This window comes from Rhinatrema bivittatum, chromosome 12 (assembly GCF_901001135.1).
Source record: "Rhinatrema bivittatum chromosome 12, aRhiBiv1.1, whole genome shotgun sequence".
Lineage (NCBI taxonomy): Eukaryota > Metazoa > Chordata > Amphibia > Gymnophiona > Rhinatrematidae > Rhinatrema > Rhinatrema bivittatum.
The window spans coordinates 34,047,486-34,071,347 of record NC_042626.1 but is presented as its reverse complement, the minus strand read 5'-3'; the positions used below and the strand labels follow the sequence as shown (position 1 = coordinate 34,071,347).

At 43.9% G+C, this 23,862-nt stretch overlaps 1 protein-coding gene across 5 annotated transcripts in view; it reads left to right on the top strand.

Moving 5' to 3' along the window:
- GLB1L2 (galactosidase beta 1 like 2) overlaps window positions 1-23,862 on the top strand; it is a 136,911-nt gene that overhangs the window by 39,218 nt on the left and 73,831 nt on the right. For 4 of the 5 annotated variants that reach the window (XM_029572334.1, XM_029572335.1, XM_029572333.1 and 1 more), the window contains exons 2-3: window positions 13,097-13,294; window positions 15,771-15,839. In XM_029572334.1, the coding sequence (XP_029428194.1) occupies window positions 13,097-13,294; window positions 15,771-15,839 (267 nt within the window). Of the gene's footprint in view, window positions 1-2,101; window positions 2,212-13,096; window positions 13,295-15,770; window positions 15,840-23,862 lie in introns of those variants that run through there. The other variant, XM_029572337.1, reaches the window with a different exon arrangement.

Sequence of the window (23,862 nt, the reverse complement as noted above, 5' to 3'; positions counted from 1 at the left end):
AGTTTAATAGGCTTAATAAACTACCTTTTTCATAGTAATTAAGGTGGTTTATTGGATCCCATATGGTATTAGGCCTATGGTAAAGTACACTGGGTGTGAACTTGACCCATAGAAAGCCTGGATTAAACTGAACTACAATTCCAATATAATAAGCCTTCCATATCATAATTGCCAGCACTCAACCTATGAAAAAGCCATACTGTAAATATCACATCAGGTCTTAAACACCAATGCACCTCCTATTAGGAAAACAGATTAAAGCCAGGTTGTTGTAAATCCCTACACAGAAACTACATGCTGGCAGAATACCTAAAGCCTCAGTCACACAAGCAGAACACAAATAGACTCTCACCAATTAAAGAATAAAGAATTCATAAAATATAAATTGAATCATGCAGACAAAAACTGATCTAGAAATCGCAAGAAGCTAAACTCTGTAAGCAATGCAAATACAATCAAGAAATATAAAACATTAGACATACCAATAAAAACTGTCAAACCTGCTGATAAATTCAGCCAATTAAAAACACATAAAAATATTTAAAATATTACCAAACACTAATAAAATGTTTCAAAACAGCAGATTTTATTTATTTACATTCTTTTCTATACCATCGCTAAGTTATATACCATCGCAACGGTTTACATATAGGCACATAAATTAATGTAGGTGGATGCATACTATAGTACATTCTAACAGGTGCCACAAAAGGTTCAGTTACAATAAATCGTTAGACATTAATTGTTTAGTGAAGTAGGTCATAACCAAGTGTACCTGTAAGGTACGGTTCACGGGTAAAAATCATATTTATAGTGTTTACAATTACATCTATTGTGAGGTAGAGTTCATAGATTATTAAAATGCACGTTCTTAGAATAGTGCTATGTGCTGGTGTTCATCTGCCTATTCCTGTATATTTTCATTCTCCAGTCTCTTTATAAAATGCTTGTTTTAAAAAGCCATGTTTTTAAACTTTTCTTAAAGGTTTTGAGATCTCTTTGTAATCTGATCTCTAGAGGCATTGTGTTCCAAAATGTGGGGCCTGCTAAAGATAAGGCCCCAGATACATTACATCCAATACTTAAAATTAACAAGGATAAAAAAAACTTCCCACTCTCCATACCTGGGAACATTAGATCTCCAGTCCTCTTTAGATTGGAGGAGGGTATACAAACTTTAACCTCTCTCACACAAACACACATATAGGTATTCTCATACAGGCACACACATGCGCAGGCACTCTCTCTCACAGACACACACATAAACATATACCCACACAAAAACCCTCTCATATACATATACACACCCAACTCTCTCATATTCACACACACTCCCCACCACCCTCTCATACACACACACACACACACACACACACACACCCCACCCTGGTCAAATAAGAGCAAAACAGTACTTGAAAACCTCTAGGTTACAACCTAAAGAAAGGTTAGTACCCACAATATGTACTGGATATCAGAGTTTGGCAATTAAATTATAATACCCCATATTGGTTTTTACGTATACTGTAGGATGTTCCATTTGTTTTCCTAATATCTCTTTTTAATGATCAGATGACTTAGAAGTAAGCCAATATGTCTCTCTGGAGCAGTCACCACTTATTCCATAGAGATTCCAGCCTGGAAAATAAAATGTAAACAAAGCTATTGCAATGCGTCACACTACATTTAGAAAGTGCTTTTATGCCAAGGCGAGACTGAGACCTGACAAGGTCCTCCAGGGACAATAGATGTGTTAAAGCTTCTGGGGAAGTTTTTGAAGAAGAGCAGACAGTGTTTTTTTAATTTAGGTTTTCAGATGGCATTTGTTCAGATTTTTTTTTTTTTATCTTAGTTTATTTCAGTTTATATTAAGATTTTCTTCAGTCAAAATGGATCACAGCTCAACGGAATAATCTTACTTTTACATAGATTTTGAAAAAATTGAAAGAGAAAGCTTCCTAACTATAACTGAAATATTTCATATTTCAGGAGCAAACTTTGACTTTGGTCTGTGGGGATTTTCCATTGCTGGCCTGCGCCAGGGGGTGAGGTGGAGAACGTATCATGTGATTTCAGCTTGCCAGCTGGAGACAGGAAACAGGAAAAGACAGACTATATTTTACTTCCAGCAAACTGTAAAGTTTGGAGCCAAGTGGAAAGAAGAATCTTTCTAATGTAACACTAGTTTCTCCTCTACTCTCCTCAGTACTCAAAGTAGGTAATTCATTTGATGGTACAGAGCACAAAAATAATGGGGTAAAGCAAAAATAGCAGTAGGAATACTTAAGAATTCAGTGTGTGAGAGAAAAATGAGGAAAACGGCAGAACAGCAGCCATATCCTTGGTATACAGATAGTCTGTTTAGTAGCAGTTTAACAGCAGGATGAAATTCTTTCTTTCTTTTAATATGAGGCATTCTTCATTTAATAACTGTCACAGATTAATTTTATTTCTGTATTAGCATTTGATATTCTGTGTTTTCCTAAAGGTTGTTACGTTTTGTAAGGTTTGGATGGATCCTTGGACACTGTGGCAGCTGACCACACCCACGGGGGGGGGGGAAGTCCCGTGAGGGCCACAGGTCAGGCTCAGCTCTGAACACAAACACAGATTTTATCTTTATTTAGACAGTTTGTGAAACCGCCAGAGGTGGCGGTAGTGAGTAGAAAATGGAGCCCGGCTGGGCTAGTATTCCTCAGGGCGCTGGAACAGCAGCTCCTCCAGTAGCAGTGCTGTAGTGAAAAGAACTGAGAGAATGAGTACAATAAGACATTCACAGAGTCCCTAGTATGGAGAAGCTCCGAGATAGGGAGAGCTGGCCCTCGAGGAGCGAGTATCAGATCCCTGGGAGCAGAGACTCGTTGGCAAGTACTCACGCAGCAGTTCCAAGTAGTAGATGGCACTGGCGCTGGAACGGAGGCAGGCCCTCGAGGAGCGAGTACCTGGTTCCAGGGAAACAGCTCTGAGGAGTAGATGGTAGTAGTACTCACAGATGGTGTATGTAGCGAATTCTTCAAGTAGAAGAGGAGATAGACACAGGCAGCGAGTCAGGGAACATGGGCCCTCGAGGAGTGAGTACCGGTTCCTGATAGCGACCTGAAAGAAGCAGAGAGGCCCCCGAGGAGTGGGTACCCCGTTAGCAGAAAAGAGTCCAATAGCAGTTGGAGGCAGAGTAGCTGGGTACAGAGAGCGAATCCCATCTGTAGAAATCCCCTTGCTAATTCAACGGCTAGCAAACAAACATAGGCTTAAATAACCAGGCAGTGTGACGACATCACAGGGGACGCCCCTGAGGTTCGCACCATGGAGGAAATAAGAATGAGGGCCGCGAGGCGCGCACCCTAAGGTACCTGAGGAGCAAGGCGGGAGGCAGCGCCCAAGCCGTTCCGGGAATGCCGGAGAGGACGGCGGGCAGATGCCGCGGTAGCCAGACTTCCACAGGGAGCAGGAGGAGTCGCAGAAAAAGAAAGATAGGCGGAGTGAAGCCTTTGGGCAGCGACAGTCGCAACAAAGGTACACACAAGACAAATTACATAAATAAAAAGGCATTAAGTATATAACTAATGGACACATACAGATAAAAGTAGTGTTACATTTTACCTTTGTAGTGTGCTGTAAGATCATTCTTTTTTTTTTACTAGATTTGTTCATATGTCTGTTACATAAGATTGGGTCTGTTATAGCCTCACTACATTACATGGTCATATTCAAAAGGATCTAGACTGTTTTAAAGAAGGTATTCCCTTGGGCATTTGAGTTGGGGAAGTAGGCTACGCCTTCTTATGTTCTTATGTTCTTTATAATTGAATTGGCAAAGTATATGAGTACTTCTGTACTCATGTGCTGATAGCAAACATTTAAAGAGAAACTACCTAGATAGATTCTCTGAAAATTTGCTAAAGGTATACATAGACAGAAGTACTCATGTAATTTGCTGTTGTGTGGCTTAATGAAAATTGCTCCCTACATTTATTAGTTTAACGTTGTAGAAAATAGGGTCTGTTCCTCAAATCGGTTTCTACTCCAACCAGTTCCCACATCTCATTTTTCAGTAATTTATACTTTATCTAGCAATGTCAGCAGTCATGCTGAATATTAAACACATATAGAAACTGGACATCACTTTGTGATGATCCATTCCCTCTCCCAGATCTACCCTAAATTTCTTCTGACTATCCCGATAATTTTCAATTTCAGTTGCTCGCACTCTTTCTTTGACCCAGCAGTTTCCTCATGCTCCTTTGTAAGAGAGTAGCCAGGTGACCAAAAGGTGATCATTCTGCAGGAGCTCGTTTGGGTGATGAACCTGTCCAAGAGCAGTCTCAGACCTTCTCAGTCATCGAAGTATCTGGGAGTTCAGTTTAACATGAGGATGGGCAAGGTCTTTCTGCTGGACGCACAGGTCCAAAAGTTGATGTCTCAGGTGCATCAATTGGTGAACACTATCCGCCCGACAGTGTGGAGCTATCTAAAGGTGTTCGGTTTGATGGCAGCAACTCTTGGAAGCGGTGCCGTAGTCGAGGTCACATATGTGTCCTCTTCAGCGCTCACTGTTGTTTCACTGGAACCTGCAGTCTCAGGACTATTCGGTTTGCCGCCTCTTGCTGATGGTCTATTTTCACCTACAATGGTGGATGCAGCAGGTTCATCTGAGGCGGGGAGGGTCCTTGTCCTCCCCACACTGGTTGGTTCTCATGACAGATGCGAGTCTCCAAGGTTGGGAAGTTTACTGTTAGGAACTACTGGTCCAGAGGCGTTGGAGGGCCGAAGAGGCTCTCTGGAACATCATTCACCTGGAAGCCTGGGTGGCCACACTGGCATGCTTGCAGTTCAGCCTCAGACTTCTGGGTCAGGCAGTCCATGTGATGTCGAACAATGCATGACAGTGGCCTACATCAATCGTCCGGGAGGAACCAAGAGCTAGAAAGTGTCACAGGAGATAGACCAACTTATGGGATGATCTCTGCCTCCCACATTGCAGGAAAAGACACCAGAGAATGGGTGTTGTCAGCAGAGGCATTTCAGCTGATAGTGGATCGCTGGGGCCTTCTGTCCATTGACCTACTAGTGGCTTCTTGAAAAGGTTACTCACTTCTTTAGTCGCAGGAGTAATCTGTGGTCCCTGGGCATTGATGCTTTCGTACAAGTATGACCAGAAGATGAGTTGCTTTATGCCTTTCCTCCATGGTCCTTGCTGGGCCAGGTCATTCGCAGAATCGAGGTCCACAGGAGACTGGTATCTTGGTGGCTCCGGATTGGCCCAGGCGTCCGTGATATGTGGACTTGCAGAGACTCCTGGTGGAGGACCCTCTTCGTCTTCTGCCACATATGGATCTGTTGCAGCAGGGTCCGGTTATTCATCAAGATCAGGCTTGGTTCTGTCTTACAGTTTGGCCCTTGAGTGGGCTTGCCTGTTGAAGCTTGGATATTCTTGTACAATAATTGCTACCTTGCTCCGCGCTCGGAGATTCTCCACTTCTCTAGCATTTGTGAGCCTGGACAGTATTTGAGACCTGTGCGAGGAGCATGGTGTCCTTCCTCGGTCGGATAAGATCCTGCTTATTTTAGAATTTTTGCAGGATGGGTTGACTAAAGGATTGGCCCTTAATTCCTTGAAGGTTCAAGTTGCGGCTCTTATATGTTTCAGAGGTGCGGTGAATGGTGTCAACTTGTCGTCACATCCTGATGTGACCCGTTTCTTGAAAGAGGTAAAGCACCTTTGGCCTCCCTTGCGGTTGCCGGTTCCATTGTGGAGTCACCTGGTGCTGGATTTTTTTTAGCGGGTCCTGAGTTTCGACCACTGCTCAATCTTTCCTTGCAAATATTGACCCTGAAGACAGTGTTCCTGGTGGCTATATGTTCTACGTGTCATATTTCTGAGTTGCAGGCATTGTCTTGCTGGGAGCCGTTCCTTCAGGTGACTCCAGCGGCGTTGCATCTGTGTACTGTTCCATCCTTCTTGCATAAGGTGGTTTCAGAATTTCATCTGAATTAGTCCATTTCCTTGCCGTCTGTGGATAAGGTCAGGGGCGCAAAGAAGTATAGCGTTTTGCGTTCTTTGGATGTTAAGAGGCTTGTTGTGCGCTATCTGGAGGTTTCTGAGCTTTTGCGGAGGTCAGATTGCCTGTTTGTCCTTCATGGCGGAAAGAAGCAGAGCGAAGCAGCTTCACAGGCTACAATAAGGAGGTGCTCACGGCCACGTATGTGGATGCTGAGAAGCCGTTGTCTGCTCAGGTTCAGACTCGTTCTACTAGGGCTCAGGCAATGTCATGGGCGGAGGTTTGTTTGTTGTCTCCTGTCGATATCTGCCGAGCTATGACGTGGTCCTCCTTACACACTTTTTCCAGGTTTTATCGTCTGGATGTGCAGGCCTGGGAGGACGTAGCCTTTGCACGTCCAGTATTGACTGGAATGCGGGCAGTCTCTTGCCCTGTTTGGAAGTAGCTTTGGTACATCCCACTGGTCCAGAGTCCATCTATCTACATGCTAAGAAAAGGAGAAATTACTTACCTGATGAGTTCATTTTTCTTAGCGTAGACAGATGGACTCAGCTTGCCGCTCTCGGCTGCCGACTGCTTGTGTTCCTGGTCCTCTTGTAGGAATAACGGATCCCAGGGTATTACTGGTTAGTGTTCATCTAGTTCCTAGAATGGAGTACCTATGTTCTTACTCGAGTTCAGTGTTTATTGTTGGTGAGTACAGTTATGGTTGACTAGCAAAAAACTTGATTAAAAACAGTCTGTCCACAGTTGCTTTTGAAGAGAATACTGGCAGGCTGGGGTCACTGCAGGAGTATTACTGCATATTTGATTACTGGAACAAAACGGCATGAACATATTACTCCGGTATTTGATACTTTGCACTGACTATTTGTCAGCTTAGATCCTCTCAACAAGGATTGCTCGATGTACCTTCGTCAAACATGCTCGCCTCATGACAACAAGGAACTCTGCCTTCTCGGTTGCGGCGCCTATATTTTGGAACTCCTTCCCTATGGAACTCGAAATGCTGGAATGCATTAAGAAGTTCTTCTTTTAAAGCTTTTCATTAGGAACTTCAGTATTGACCCTCTTAGGTTATGTGGATGCTTGAGATCTTTTTATGTCTTTTATATGATTTTATTATGAATGATTTTTATTTCCTGTTTGTATATTGCTTAGGCCATTTAATCAAAATCAAATATACTGTGACGTCAGCTTGCTCTGTCTCCATCTGCTGGCAGGGGAGCATAAGTCCATCTGTGTACACTAAGGAAAACGAAATTATCAGGTAAGTAATTTCTCCATTATTTAGTTCATGCCTTTTGATTGGTAACTAAAGTATATTAAAGTATAGCATGTATGTCCCTAACGCTAGAGGGCTTATAATCACTGTTCGCTCTAAACTGTGCGCATGTACACGGATCGTGAACCCTACGCACATGGCAAAACATAGCACGCACATAAAATGGCATAATAGCATATATATTCTTTATTATATAATTAAGCTTAATTATACATAATAAGAAATCAAATTTATTTTATTTGATGTTTTCTATTTATTTAAAACACATGAAGGCCGATGCAAAACAGTGTGCTCAGCCGAGAGCACTGTTTATCCCGTGGTTGGATGCGCGCCCACAGCCCCTTATACTATAAGGGTGTTATCATGTCCAAAACGCAAAACTAATTACATTATTTCAGCATATCATGGAGCCAATGCAATAAATGAGCATGGAAAACGGACACTCAGTGCTGAGCACCCGCTTTTCTAATGCACGCCCAGGCACCTCTCCTTGGTTGCTCGAGTCAATATTTAAATGAGGAGTTGCGCTGTCAAGGAGGCGCTAGGGACAAATGTGCACCCCTAGAGCCTCCTTGGCAGCGGGCACCCAGGAGAGGTGGCAGTCAGCGGGTTAACCTTTTGGTTCCTCCAACTTGATAGCGCTAGCAGTATTTTCTGGGCAGGCGTTAATTTCTGAGCATAAAAATGTGCGGGTCAGGCACACTTTTTTTTTTTTTTAGATATGGGGAGAATAACTAATAGCCTCATCAACATGCCCGGGCATGTGATGAGCGCTGTTAGTTTTGCGTTTTGGACAATTATTTAAATAACCCTTTCAAAATCCCAGGCATACTTGGCTTATAGCTTAGAAGTTAGAACTCGGCTTTTAAAATGTTGCACAAAAGAACATTTTTGCACATATAGTCTGTCAAAAGGTAGAAGGAACATTACTTACAATTCATGGGGGAGGTTTGCTAAGCTGCAGCGTTTTCCCCACAGGGATGTGGGGCTGCCATTGCATGCTCCCATGGTATTTTTCCCCACAGAGTGCCGCAGGTTAATGAACCCTGCAGTAAAATACCAGGGTAACATGCAAGGGCGACCCCACTTACAGAGGCCACCGTCTTCTAAAGGGACCATGCAGACCCCCCCCCCCCCAGCCAGAGTGCTCAAATCCCTGAGGGTGTAATGAGGCCCTCCCTCCACTGCCGAACTCTGAAGTGGCAGGAATATAAAAATAAATTTGGGCTACTGCTGGCCTGGCCCCAATTGCAAACTCCACCTCTTTTGTGTCAAAAAAGAGCCGCTCCCTCCCCACTGACCTCTCACTTAACTCTTTTTTTGCCCCATCACATGAAAAGGCAACATTTTGCTTGAGGCTGCCCAGCACTATTTTGAAAATGGCGCTACTGGACCTGAAGAGCGATCTGGGCACTGGACTGCTAGGTATTTTAAGTAAGTGGTCGGGAGGGTTGGGGTATTTTTTTCACACAAAGGGAGTGAAGTTTGGGAATGGGGACAGGGCTGGGGTCAGCAGCAGCCCAAATTAATTTTTAATTTTACATTTTGCCCACTTTAGGGTAGGGGAGGGGCCTTTCTTGGAACCACAGGGATTTAAGCACACTGGCTAGTGGGAAGGTCAGGGGACACATGGCCCCTGTCAGGAAGGACTTCTGGTGCATTGGGTCACGTGTTAACTTCCCCCAGGCGCACAGGAATGATGGCGGCATCTTTTGAGGTGTAGTTAACGTTCATCAGATAACACTGCTTGTGAACTTTAGGACAAGCTGTATTTAATTTGTATATGATTTCCATATTGGTGAGCTGATTTGTATGCATATCAGCTCACAAACATCCTTGCATTGCGCCTTTTTTAAAGTTACAAATAACGAATTTACTGTGTCTTTGTAAATGACCCCCTTAAGTGTGTACCTGGGCCAACAGAGAGTGAAGTGGCTTGTCCAAAATCAAAAGGAGCATCAGTTGGGGAGAGAGACTTGAACGCTGGTTTTCTGGCTCACAGTCTGCTGCTCTAACCACCAGGTTATTCCTCCTCTTGTATGCATAAGCTGCCACATGAAGTACAATGTTACAAAATTACCCTTGTAGAGTTGAAAATGCAGGGTCACATCACTGGTGCTAATCGGAACCGAGAGTCGGGGTTCCTGAGAGCAGGAGAGTACCCCTTAGACCTTCATGAGCGGGGGGGGGGGGGGGTGTTACAATGACAAGAGTACCCCACAGTGAGAAGACCAAAGCAGCAACCATACCAATAAAAAGAATAATTCAACAGAATTAACAAATAGAATCATAAAAATGTTCCAAACACCCATAAAATATTTCAAAACAGACACATCAAATAATACACAATAATTTAAATTAGTAAGGATTTTAAAAAATTCCCCACTCCATACCTGGGAACTTTAGATTTCCAGATGCCCCAAGATTCTCATGGATTAGCAGGCAGAGAGGCCTGAGAGAGGCTTGTTGCACATTCATTTTCTCACACCCACAAACTGACCCCCAGGCATGCACCCATTCATTCACTCATGCACACACACCCAAGCCCTCATTCATTCTTACATATGCACATACCCCAGGCATGCACGCACCCTTTTATTCTCTCACATACACAGATCTCCAGGCAGGTTCCCATTCATTCTCTCACACACACCCACGCAGATTTCCAGGCAGGCAGGCAGGCATCCATTCATTCTCTCACATAGACACATACAGACCCCCAGGCAAGCTCCTGTTAATTCTCACACACATACACTCCCCCAGACAGACACCAGTCATGCTCTCCTACACACATACATACACCCTCCCATTCAGGCACCCATTTGTTAATACCTCTCCTCCTCAGAGAAGGTGTTGCCCTCATGAGCTTTTAATATCACAAGGCCTCCCAAGACTACAGACAGGCTTAGATTCTGCACTGCAGAGTGAACAGGACTCTTCTTGTCTTTGCCACTGGTGGGATGGGGGTCCACCTGTGGCTGCACAGGGCTATTTTGACTAAGCACACAGCTGAATCCAGGTGGGCAGTGCTCCTCCTCTTCCTACCCTGCTGCTCCTCTTTGAATTGATGGACACTGGGGCTGCACTGCTTTCCCTCGCTGATGACATCACCTCCAGCCGCTAATATCCAGGTTGAAGTAATCAACAAAGGCCTGCAATGTCAGGCCATTGTTCATTGCATCGTTACAAGGTGCTAGCAGGCTGAAGATAATGGGTAAAATTGAGGAGGGCCAGGAAAAATCTGTTGTCTGACCAGGTTTGGCTCACGGGCTGTAGTTTGGCCACCCCTGGTTTACATGCATATTTTGACTCTGCCAACCTGAACACACCTCTCCCCTGGATACGTTACCTGAATGTGGCTAAAAGTCCATGGAATAGTAAATGGACCCTTTTTTTTTTTTAATAAACTTTATATTTTAAACATATGGCACACAAATCATGGTTAACAATGATGCTGATTAACAAGCAAATACAAGGTAGAAGAGAACTTTGGAGAGAACCTAAATCTGAAAGATCTACAGAGAAATAATCAACAAATAGTGTGGTGCAATACAACAAAGATTAACAAAGCCATCGAAAACTAAACATCCTGAGGACACTCAATATGATTGTAGTAGACCAAAAACTTTTCCCATATACTATCTTATTTCTCCATTTTCCTCTGGAGTAGATAGGTGAGCTTTTCAGTAATAGCAGTATCAACCAGTTGTTTTTTCCCACTGTGACTTACAAGGAATCTCTTTCCCAAATAAAGCAATAGTATGTCTAGCTGCTAATAAACATTGAGTAATGTACATTTTCCCAGTCCTGAGAACAGACGTTGTGATGCCCTTCCATAGGCCCAATAGACCCAGCATAGGAGTAAGTGACAAGTCACAACTATAAAGGATCTTGATCTCTGCCTCCATTTCACCCCAAAAAGAAAATACTGATGGACAAGCCTACCAGACATGAAAATATGTACCCTGCTGGCCACGTCCTCTCTATCAAAGAGGGAATGCTGATCTAGAAAAGGATGAGAAAAAAGCTGAGCACCTGTAAGAGCGATGGAGGAGTTTAACCATCAAACCCTACTCTCCTAAAGCTCATAGATACAGAATGAGCCAAACCTCATCCCAGTCCAGTTCTTCCAAAGATGTTTGTAGGTCCACATTCCAACTCCTTATCAAGGTCATTATTCTTTCTGGAAGCAGTTCTGTATCAGTAAGACAATTATAAATATGAGAAGAGGTTCTGCCAGACAGTTTGCAGTCATTAAGAAACATTTCCAATGGGCATACTCTTTGATGGAGAGGATGGCTTCAACCCATTTTTGCAAAACCATCTGGATCTATAAATAGAGTGTGTATTTTTATCCATATGAAAGTTATCCACTAACTCTTTAAAAGTAGCAATATTGTCCTCTTTCCACATCTGCCAGAAATACCACAATCCTTTTGTTTGCCAGTCCCACATGTCTGGATAAAAGGAACAATAGGAGAGCCTAGGATTCTTGGCCGAAAGGGTAATAAGTAAAAACCCCTCATTGTTGGGAGCTAGGTGCTTGCTAACCTTCCTTCAGATTTGAAATGTATGGGCAAAAGTAGGGTTACCTTGTAAGATTTTCCTAACGGCAGGAGAAGGTGTAAGCATAGTAATGAAAAACAGGAACTCAGTGCCCTCCGTTTGCACTCTCTCTAGCTGGGTCCAGGAACAAGAAGGAAATGGTTGAAACCATTCCCACACGCCAACCTAGCAACCCAGTAGTATTGCCATAAGTCCGGTAAACTCATGCCTGTCTGCCATCGCCAAATTAATACGAGCTACTTTGCACTGTCAAATGAAATTCCCCAAATAATCATTTAAGGAAGTGAATGTGTGTTACAGTAAGGAACATAGAACATGCTGAAATAAATACAAGAGTTTCAGAAGGACACATCTTGATCAAATTAATATGACCAGTCCAAGAGACAGGAAAATCATACCAGTCTTTCAGATCGTTTTGAATATTTGCTGTCAGAGGAGAATAATTCATCTTAAAGAGATCCCTAAAATTGGTAGAGATATGACTTCCCAATTATGTGAAACTCCCCTATAGCTAACAAATCCAGCTCAACTATGGGGATTCCTGATGCCGGGGATCAAAGGAAAAATTTCAGATTTAGCTAAGTTAAATTGATACCCAGAAAATGTGCTAAATTCCTCCAGCAGTAGCAATAAATATGGGGCTGATCTATAAAATTGTGATAAAAAGAGCAAGACATCATCAGTATATTAAGAGATTTTATGTTCCACCCCTTCAACGTTAATATCCACTGATAAGGACTTTTAACTGCATTGAGGCTGGGCAATTTTCAGAGAGCTGATTAATGCCAGTAAAACACTTAGAAAATTGTCCTCCCAGTTTTAGTATTTTATTTTGCCACTTGCCATATATCGCAATTATTTCTTGAATATCTGGTTGAAATGTCAGCCAGTAACAACAGTCTTTATAATCACTAATAGCATCACCAGCACAGCTGTAAATTGGATATTTTGGAGACCGCCCCTCTTGAGTTCCCTATATACAATGTGCTGAATGTCATTAAATGGTGAATATTTCCATAGTCTCAGCAGCAGAGTTTTCTCTTTTTCTCTTTCCATCCTCCATATCAGACTTTTAAACTTATCTTTGTGAAAAATGCTAGGCAGCATGAATTTACTTTTCAAGGAAACACTGTCAACCCTGTTGGTTAGCAGAGTGCTATGTATTCTCTGGATATGGATATTTTGAAAATGGCTGCCTTGCCAGGATGCTGCAGCAGAGAGATTTATAGTGTGTACTCTCTGGTTTCAGATATAACTGGATTGAATTCATCCCTTTCAAAATGTGGAACCGAGGCATAGGATTGCAGGCAGGAGAATCTATGTTTGAGCTGGAAGGGAGACCATTTCGGATTTTTGGAGGCTCTATGCATTATTTCCGAGTGCCACGGGATTACTGGAGAGACCGTATGTTGAAGATGAAGGCATGTGGTTTGAACACACTCACCACGTGGGTATTATGTTGCTCTTTCCACTAATTGAGACCTACACGTTTATGATTAATACATGAACAATATAATACATGGTTTCAAGATCCTTGTCCTTGAGTTTTAAGTTCGACCAAAGAAATGATATGGAGTGGATTTTGAAAAGGTTTTATCTGGCTAACTTTGGAAGTTAACCAGATAAATCTGATTAAAAAATCACCTCTTCCTGAGTGGCAACATTTGTTTGCATAAATTTAGTCAGTTAAGTGTTCCCAGGACAGATTTTGTATTTAGCTAATCAGTGCAGACTTTTAGAAATAACTGGCTCAATTTACTGGCACAGCTCTGGTCACATAAATACCGAACCTAAATCTAGCCAAACAAATTTTGTGCAGATAAGTTTAGCAAACTTTTAACTACAGACAGCAAATTAAGGGGGTCATTTTCCAAGGAGTTACTGCAGGAGAGAATTCCGCAAATCGCGCTAACAGCCGTTAACGCGATTTGCAAATGCAAATTTTTAATTTTGTATTCAGGGGGTGGAGTTGGGGCGGAGCATATGTAAAGTAGGAAAGAGTTATCGTGTGCCGCAAAACAGCCACAGTGTTAGCGCGGCTCCTAACGCGGCCAATAGCTACACCTCTTTCATTTGTGGTACGTTGTGCGCTAGAGGCCGGTAAAGGTTTATTGCGGTTCACGATGTTTCCAGACAGCCTGTTTCAGTATCCTGCAGGCTGAGAGAGAGAGAGAGAGAACCTTACTATAGTGTCTCTTCCCTAGACAGGTAGTTGTATCCCTATGAGAGGCCCACCTAGTAACTCGAGGTGGGGATTAGGTATTAGTGTAGGGGGTTGAGGGCCACTTTCACATTCAACATGAGACGTATGAACAGAACAGTGGTCTCTTGTGAAGATTTGATGGCCTTCGGAGTGAGGAAACTCACTCCAAGATGAGATTTGGGCAATGTTCTCTCCACCTAGCTTGATGGACACTCTACCTGGGCAACAACAAGCTAGGTGGCGAGAACATTGTACTCCGAAGGCCATCAAATCTTCACAAGAGACCACTGTTCTGTTCATACGTCTCATGTTGAATGTGAAAGTGGCCCCCAACCCCCTACACTAATACCTAATCCCCACCTCGAGTTACTAGGTGGGCCTCTCATAGGGATACAAATACCTGTCTAGGGAAGAGACACTATAGCAAGTCTCTCTCTCTCTCTCTCTCTCTCTCTCTCTCTCTCTCTCTCTCTCTCTCTCTCTCTCTCTCTCTCTCTCTCTCTCCCTCTCTCCCTCTCCCCCTCCCCCCCCCCCCCCCCCCCCCCCAGCCTGCTGGAACAGGCTGTCTGGAAACATTGTGAACCGCGATATATACTTGCAATGTAGCCCAAATTGGGTTAATAGCACGATTTGTGCTAAGAGTGTGTTGCATAGCTGTTATCGCAATTTGTGATACAAATGCTTATTAGCATAAGGTAACACCCCTTTTTGGTATTGCGTGCGATATTGGAAAATGAGGCCCTAAGTTGGGTTGAATATTTAGCTTCAGATAACCAGGTAAAATTACTCACTCAGCAGATTTTTTTAACACTAACTCGTGATTTGCTGAATTGGAGGCATTTCACAGCCCTGCTTTGTGACTGCTAGGTTACCAAGCTAGCCTGAACCAGGATTCATGTGCTACAATCCCAAGTAAATATTCTAAAACTTTGAGTCAGTTCCTGTCATCCTGGCACCTCTCCAAACATGAGTCACACTTCAGAGGGAAAGTAGAAAAGTTAAGCAAGTCTTTGGATTCAGTTTAAAGTTTAGTAAAAGGGTTTACACTTGGATATTCTTGCAAGGCCTTCAAGATCCATATTGAGTATTGGGAAATTTACCCAGGTAAGTGTTCCACTGATTATAGTCTTAAAATTGCCCAGATAAAATTTATCTTCCTAACTTTAGGACCATATTTTTCTGCCCACCCTTACCTATCTAGGTTTATCTGACTAGTACTGATTCTTATTACTAGCCAGATAAATTTTATTCATGCCCTGGAAAGTACCACCACCCTGCCTCTTTTTATCTGGTTAAACTTTAACCAGTTAATGATTTACCTGGTTAAAATTTATCTGTTGGGCAATGTGGGAATTTAAAAAATCTAGGTTTGTCCAGGTAAAATGAAAAGTTTCCCAGATAGACTGTTTCAGTCTATCTGGGAAACTCTTGGAAGTGAAGATTACAATGGCGTGCAAAGACATGCATTCAGTGCCACTGTGGCTAAGGCCACCACGATAACTGCTAGCAATTTATCTGACAGCTACTGGGTGACCCAGGATGTTTAAACAGACTGGGGCAGAAATGAAGGGGTAGGTTGGAGAAAGGAGGGTAGTTATTGCAAGTCTAGCAGATGATAGAAAATGGGGTGCAGAATTTCTTGCTCTATTTAAAATGTTTTAACCGAGAATCGCCTGTTGAAAACTGAATCTGTTTTGACTCTCTGTCCCTTCCTTTACAGGTATGTAGCCTGGAATCTGCATGAACCAACAAGAGGGAAATTTGATTTCAGCGGAAATCTGGACATTGAGTATGTGATGAAGTTTAGCTTGCTTTGGAGGGTGGAGATGGTGTTAGTTTGAGTATTTGGACTCACTGGCTACAGTTGCCCCAATGTTAAAGTATATGACTAAGCACCTTAGCACAGCCTGAGTGCTGTAGTGTAGGAATGCTACCATTCATCTTTCACATATATATTTTTTGCCCTTTGTTTAGCTTTAAAAAAGTGAAAGCTATCACCTTTGTACTAGTTGAACTGCCAATGCTATGTTTCATTACTTAACAGAAGTGCAAGCAAAGATAATTATTAATAGCCCATCCAAGGACGGGGAATATTGTGAAGTTTTATGTGTGGTGGTAAGACTTCTGCTGACTTCTGGTGTAAAGTGTGGTAGTGGAGGAGGACCTGACAATTTAGAGGTGGGGGGGAGGCAGAACAAGAGAATAAAGCCAGAGAGAGGGGCGGAGTTCTATTTTAATATGTGGTAGTAGACAGTGGATTGGACAATAGAGGGGGCGGAGCTGGAAAGTGGGGTAGAATTGGAGAGGACAGGGAGGGTGCGCAGCATATTTCAATTCCCACACAGAGAGAGAGGGCAATGTGGAGGGAACAGGGAGGGAGAGACATGGAGCACAATTTGCATACTGGCAATATAGCTGTGGGGCAGCTTTCCTCTTTGTTAGATAAATACGTCTGCAGCTTTTGAATGAGGCCCCTGCTGTTGCATTGGGATTGTAGAGTTTACTGTTATTTGACGGCGATGGGTGGTGAGCCCTAGACCGGACACTGAAGCTCAAGGGTGACTAGCCCTTTGTAAGGGAAGTGGACTCTTGTGTTGTGGTGTGGTTGATGCAGCCTCGGGAGCGAACCCTCTAGGCCAGTGGTTCTCAACCCTGTCCTGGGGACCCCTCCAGCCAGTCGGGTTTTCAGGATATCCACAATGAATATGCATGAGAGAAAATTTGCATACACTGCCTCCATAACATGCAAATTTTCTCTCATGCATATTCATTGTGGATGTCCTGAAAACCCGACTGGCTGGGGGGGTCCCCAGGACAGGGTTGAGAACCACTGCTCTAGGCCCACACTGGACAGCTGGTATGTGTATTCTGGAATGGGACTGGTTGACAGCTTCACATATACCAACCCCTTTCCCCGCAGTTTGAGTCCTTGGATTCCGGGGACTAGCAGGACTTAGACAGAGGTCCCACAGAGTATGGAGAGAGTCCAAAAGAGGCACCTGAGATAAGCCAGGGATCAGGGCAGGCAGCAAGCAATGAGGTCCAGGCAAGAGGTCAGAGACAGGCGGCAAGCAAGAATAGTTGAGGTATGTAAGGAGCCAGGCAAGGAGAACTGGATTAGACAGGGGAGGCTGGACAGACAAAGCAAGGTGGGCTGGACGAGATGAGGCAAGGCAGACTAAAGAGGCAAGGCAGGGCAGGCTGCGGAAATGAGACAAACAGAAACACTGGCAACATATACTGCGAACGCAGAGGCAAACTACTAATGTCTTGGCTGGATTTAAATACCTAGCCGCATGATGTCATCAGGAGCTGCCCATGGACTACTTTCCTGCTGCAGGACCTTTAAGACCCGATACGTCGCATGCACTCCTAGAGAGCAACACAGCATGCAGGAGAAGGGAAGTTGGTAGTGTCTATGCTGTAGGAGTTAGTCGCCGGCATCCTCAGCGAGCGACGGCTTCTTGGGAAGGCGACCAGTCAACCGTAACACCTTTTCTAGCTTCTTGCTGCTTTCCCTTTATGACTGGTAGAACCCAAATTCCTATGTGGTGCTGTAGTTTGGAGTTTGTTCCAAAAGCGAAAATTCTGTGGAAGTATGATATATTTCATCAGTATATGAAAACCTGTGGGAAGGATGCCACTATCTCCCTCACATTCCTGAGAAATAACTGCTCTCCCTCACATCCGTCCTTTTTCACCTGCAGTATAGCAAGATTGCTTACCGTAAATGATGTTTTCCATAGATAGCAGCATGACTGTATTCTGCTTTCCATGGTGAAGTCTGAGTTGCACTAGTTGTCGTCTGGCGGCTCTGAACAGACTCCTCTCTCCTAGCTAAAAGAGCTTTTAACTATATTAAGCATGTGCAGAAGTCCCTCATGGGCAGGTGTTGCCTCATGAGCCTCAGTTGATAACCAAGCTTAATCTAGCTAGGTAGTCAACTCTTCAGGTAGGTGGGTGGTTAATTCATCTTGGTATCTACAGAAAACATCATTTATGATAAGCAAACTTGCTTTTTCCATTGATAAGCAGGCTGAATTAGCCAAGCTGAGGGTTACAGCAGAGTATTTACTGAGTAAGCAACTCACCGACTCCACCATGGAGAGTAGAATACTGTGAGTACAGGGTAAGCAAAACTGCTTTTCCAAATTTACTCTCTGTTCTTGAGAGAGTGTCCAGACAGTAGTGATATGTAAAGGTGTGGACAGACAACCTTTTGCAGCTTTACATATGTCTTTGAGAGGTTCTTCTCGCAAATGGGCAATTAAAGAGGACATAGTTCTCACTGGATGAGTTTTGATAGTCTGTGATTTGCAAGTCTGCTGAAGTGTAGCAGTGCTGAATGCATTCCATTATCCAGTTTGATAATGTATGTTTGGTGACCGCTACTCCAGGTCTGTTAGGGTCGTATGAAACAAAAGATCCGGGAAGCCTGCCAATGTGGCTGAGTTCTTTTCTTGTAGGCCATAGCTTTTTTGCAGTCTAACATATGAAGGGGCTTCTCACCTTCACGTGTATGTGGTTCAGAAAAAGGTAGGAATATGATGGCTTGATTGATACGGAAAGCTGAGATCACTTTCAGAAGAAATTTTGGATGAGAACAGAGCACTACTCTATTGTTGAAGAATTGCATGTATGATGGATAATGAATGAGAGTTCGGAGTTTGCTGACTTTTCTAGCTACATGCTTCTAGGGAAATTATTTTCCACATCAAAAAGTTAAGAGAAAGCAGTTTTCTAGAGGTTCAAAAGGCGGCTTCATCAAATGAGAAAAGACAACATTCAAGCCCCATGGAACTGGAGGCTTTCACACTGGAAGTTTCACATGCTATAAACCTTTCATAAATCTCGATACTAGTTGATGAGTAGAGATGGGTTTATTATCTACCATAACAGAAGCCATAGTGGTGCTGAGATGGACTCTTACAGATGATGTAGTGAGGCCTGAGTCAGAAAAGAAGAGCAAGAATGTTAGCAAATGCTTGGGTTCGCAAGAAAACAAATCCAAGGTGTTCTGATGGCATTCTATTTAAAGGCATTGTTTCTTCTAGTTGAGGGTTTCCTAGCCAAAACCAGTATGTCTTCAGTGTCTCTGGGCAAAGTCAGACCAGCAATTATTGAGCATTCAACATCCAAGCCATCAGGTTGAGGGATGGAAGGTTCAGATGAAATAGCATTCCTTTGTCTTGAGTTAACAAGGCAGTGTCTGTCCCCAGATGTATGGGGAGACTGCTGGAAAATTGTATGAGATATGCTAGCTATATCTGTCTGGCCCATGCCAGGGCTATGAGGATCAAGCAAGCTTAGTCTTTCAGCAGCTTTTTTACTGTTTTGGTATTCTGTGATCTTATGATGCTTGCTCCTGATGGTAAAAACGCCTTCTTCTGCAGTGACTGTCAATGCCCCTGTGAATTTTATTCTCTGAGTCAGCATTAGATTTGACTTCTCAAAGTTCACCAGAAATCCCAAATCTTGAAGAAGATCGATCATCGTATGCAGGGAGAATATGTCTTCCAGAGAGCTTACTGTGACTAGCCACTACCCTGAATTCCTTGGCAACTCAAGTATGCCTCTATGACTGTGAGGCATTTGGTGAAGACCCTCGAAGCTGCCAACAGGCTGACCGGGAGTACTTTGCACTGATAATGGGAAGAATCCTCTTTAAAACGAAGTTAACACCAGTGGGAGGGATGGATGGGTATATGAGTATTGATTCTTTCAGATTGAAAGTGCACATCCATTCTCCCTTCTGGATATAAGCAAGGCTCCCCTTTCTTCTACGATTCTGTGGCTGTGATAGGGGCCGCAAAATTCAGCCCTTGTCACTGCAATGGCCAATCCTGGCCAAATTGCCACAGGAGACAGGTGCAAAGAAAAATGAATTTGTGGCAGTAGGACAGCGCCTTGCTTGTCTGCCACCCTGATCCCTTCACTCGCCCTCCTTATCTGGACATAGGAGGAGGATGGCAACCTTGAGGAACCTTAAGCTGTGTCAGACTCCTCCTCCTCTTATGTTGCTAGGTCTGAGTCACACTTTGAACTATGTGACTCAAAGTCCAACTCTGAGCTGGCAGAAGAGGAAGAAGTGGAGGACACAGCCCAAGGTGCTACAAATAATGCTGCTACTGTCCTATTTCCAGATAAGGAGGATGAGTGAGGGGATTGGGGACCGGGCATGGCACAAAAGAGGATGAGTATGGAGATCAGAAGGTCAGGTGGAGCAAAGGAGAGTGAGTGAGGGGATCATGGGGGGAGCAGGGAGCAAAGGAGAATGAGTAAGGTGCTCATGGGAGTGCAGTTAGCAAAAGAGAGTGAATGAGATGATCATGGGGGTGCCAGCAGGAGCAAATATCGTTGGGGGGGGGGGGCAGGGAGCAAAGGAGGGTGAGTGAGCCATAGTAACTGGGGGGAATGAATAAGATAGAATGAGCAGATGTGGCGGGAAGTGAACAAGGACAGTGAGGGGATTGGGGGAGTGGAATGTGAATAAGGGCATCACTGTGGGTACAAGTGGAGTGAGGTGACAGGAGGGAGTGCAGGATATGAAAATTAGGATGTGGGGGGACAGAAGGAGAGGATGGGCAGTGTAATTGCAGGTCCTTTACCATTTTTTCCAGAGCTATCGTAATCTTCCATCCGCCTTCTCCTCCACCCTCCACCCTCATCCCCAATCCTCCCTCTGTTCTATATCTCTTCTTCATCCCAATCTTAATTTCTTCCCAATCCCTTCCTCTTCCATGTCTGTCTTCCCTCCCTCTCTTCCAGCCCTGCCCCAATAGTCCTTCCCTCTTCCCTCTTTCCCATTCCTTATCCCTCTTCCCAATACTCTGCTCCTCTCACTCCCTTTGCTTAGTCTCCCTGAATTTTCTATGCTCCTCTGCCTCTTATCCCTCTACCCCTCTTGCCTAAGATTCCATCTTCATTTCCCTCCTGAGTTCCTTTTCCCTCTTTTGAGTTATCCTCTCTTCCCCTCCATCCTTCCCATCCCAATCATTAAGATCCCTTTTCCTCTAAAGAATCAAATAAATTAACTAGACAAATGTCAGAAAACCACTTTATTTTTATTAAAAAAAAAATACATTATTTACATTTCAAATATATGCAAAATTATGCAAATTTGCAACATAATTGCTGCAGAAATTTGAGAAGTGTGGCACAGAATTTGCCAAGTCTTGCAGAATCTTGAAAAATCTGACACAGGAAACCAGAGGCTCTGGATATAGGAGACAATTGATGATGAGAGAATTAATTTTGAATTTCAGATTGATGTTCGTTCAAGTGTCTCAAATCCAGGTGGGCCTCAAGCTCCTGATTTTTGAGGAATAAGGAAATATTGATAGTAGAAGCCGTGTCCATGTTGGGATGCAGGGATTGGATCTATTGCCCGTTGTTGAAGGAGGGATTTTACTTCCAAATGAAGCTGTGTCAAGTGAGATGGATCTGGATTGAGAGTCAAGCAACATGGAAAGGATGGCAGCCAGGAGAAACGCAAACAGTATCCAGACTGCACGATCTTGAGGTGTTTAGTTAATCTGGTGCCCCAAATCCAAGGAGGCCTAAATTCTGACCCCCCACCCCCACCACACAGACACTGGAATGGAAGATTGTTGATTGCTCTGAGGGATCAGAAACTGGACCCAAGCTTTGGTTGGGCCTGTTGTGTCATTTTAGGCTGATGGCACTCCAGCTGTTGAGGTCTAACCAGAAGAGGTTGCTGCTGTTGAGCCGGAAGAGACGGTAGGCAATACTGTTGAAAAGGTTGGAATGGATATCTCTGAAAATACAGCCTTTTGCAAGAAATGGAGCATCTCGAAGTGGAAGACTTCTTGGGAAACATTGAGAGGGATTGCACCATAGCATTTTGTTCTTTTATTTGAATGACTGTTTCTCTGAGTTTTTTACCAAAAAGGTTGTCATCCAGACAAGGGAAGTCCGCAGAGCAGAGAAGATGTTTTGTGTATTCCTTGTAGTGACACACACTGTGTCATATGGATGCAGAGGTAATAGCTGTCACTGTCCACAGATTGTAATAAAAGCTTTAGTTTTTTAATGCAGTCCTCTAGATATTGTACCATATAAAATTGATGAGTAGAGGTTCAAATAGTAAGCATGGAACTCTGAAATACTTTCTTTCTAAAATTGTCTAGTAGCCTATGGTTTTTGCCTGGAGGTGAATTCAAATGAAGTCTTGTCTTTTTCACTGTTTTTAGTGTGGACGATGATGACTGATGAGGCAGCTGGATGACTCCGAACCCCGGTGATTTCTGAATTCTATACTTGAGATCTAGCTTTTTGGCCATTGGAATGCCAGAGATAGTGTTATGGTTAAGTGGTGTTTGGGTGGATTCTTGGGTATTGTGGCAAATGACCACGCCCACGGGGAGGAGCCCCATGAGGCGCCACAGTACTAGGCTAAACGCAGACGCACAAACACAGAGTTTACTTCTTTTATTAAACAGCTTGAGGTGTACCACCAGAGGTGGCAGTAGTAAGGTAGTCTGGATGTAGCATTCTCAGGACCCTCGGCAGAGGGGACCCTTCTCACCCCGTAGGTATAGGGGGATTCTGGTGTAGGTTTCCCAGCAAGGCAGTATTGTGGATGAGATAGACTGAGAGTTAGATTACTCACTAGATGGTTGCTGTTGATATGCGATTCCACCAGGTTGAAGAAGTTTGGTAGCGGCAGGGAGAGTAGGCCCTCAAGGAGCGAATACCTGATCCTTGTAAGGCACCTGGAATAAAGCAGAGAGCCCCAGAGGAGCGGGTACCCAGGTTATCAATACCCTGAAGAGCAGAGAGAGAGCTTCCAGCGGCAGCACATAAGCGGCAGAGTAGCTTAGACCAGTCGAAACCAATCCTTTGCTAACTCAACGAGCTAGCATTAAAGTACAGGCTATATAATCGGATGAAGTGACATCAGTAGAGGGGAACGCCCCTGAGGTTCGCACCAATGCTGGAATAAAGACGTGGGTGGCGTATGTGCGCGCACCCTAGTAGGCCCTTGGGAGGAGCATGGCGGGAGGCAGCACCATAGCCATTCTGGGCCGCAGGAGAGGACGGCTTGTAGACGCGGTGGCAGCCATTTTCCCTAGGGATGCCGTGAACAAGGTGAGGCAAATGGGGCGAAGCCGTCTAGCACTGACGGACGCAACAGATAGTAGTTTCCCACATTCTCAACTGTAGCAGGTTCAGAATGTCGTGGACTGGAAGAACTACTAGAGCTGATGGTGTGTCCAACGGGGTTCTTTATCCTTGCACACACTGATGTCAAGAGTCTTTACTATCTTTTCCACAAATTTTGAATAGGAAAGTTCTGCCGGGGATGAATGGTCAGGAGGATCTGGGAGTGGGTCAGAAGGTATACTTGTAGAACCTTCTTCTGAACCTTATGGTGTAGACTCACTAATCCAGGACTCCAGTGAAGAAAGAGAAGTGGAGAGAGGGGTTTCTCTTGTTTGCCCCAATGGGGAAACATCCTGGTCTACCACCTCTAAATGATGACTCCACTGCAGTTGGGACAATGAAGACCTTTGTAGCAAGGGTTCTGATGATGTGTTCACTCCGATAGGTGAAACTGTGATTCCATTCTGAAGGAACTCCTTAGCAAAACTGGAGATGAGAGACTGAATAATCCCTTCCTCTCCATAGTCGAAGAGGTAAAGAAACTTTTCATTAGATCTGCAATCTGGTCAAGTGACTGACGTGACCTTTGACCTAATGTAGGAGGTGGAACATCTTTGGAGACAAGAATAGATTCCTGTTCCTCAATAGGAGGTCTGTTGGAGGTGAGTAGAACTATGGAACGAGGC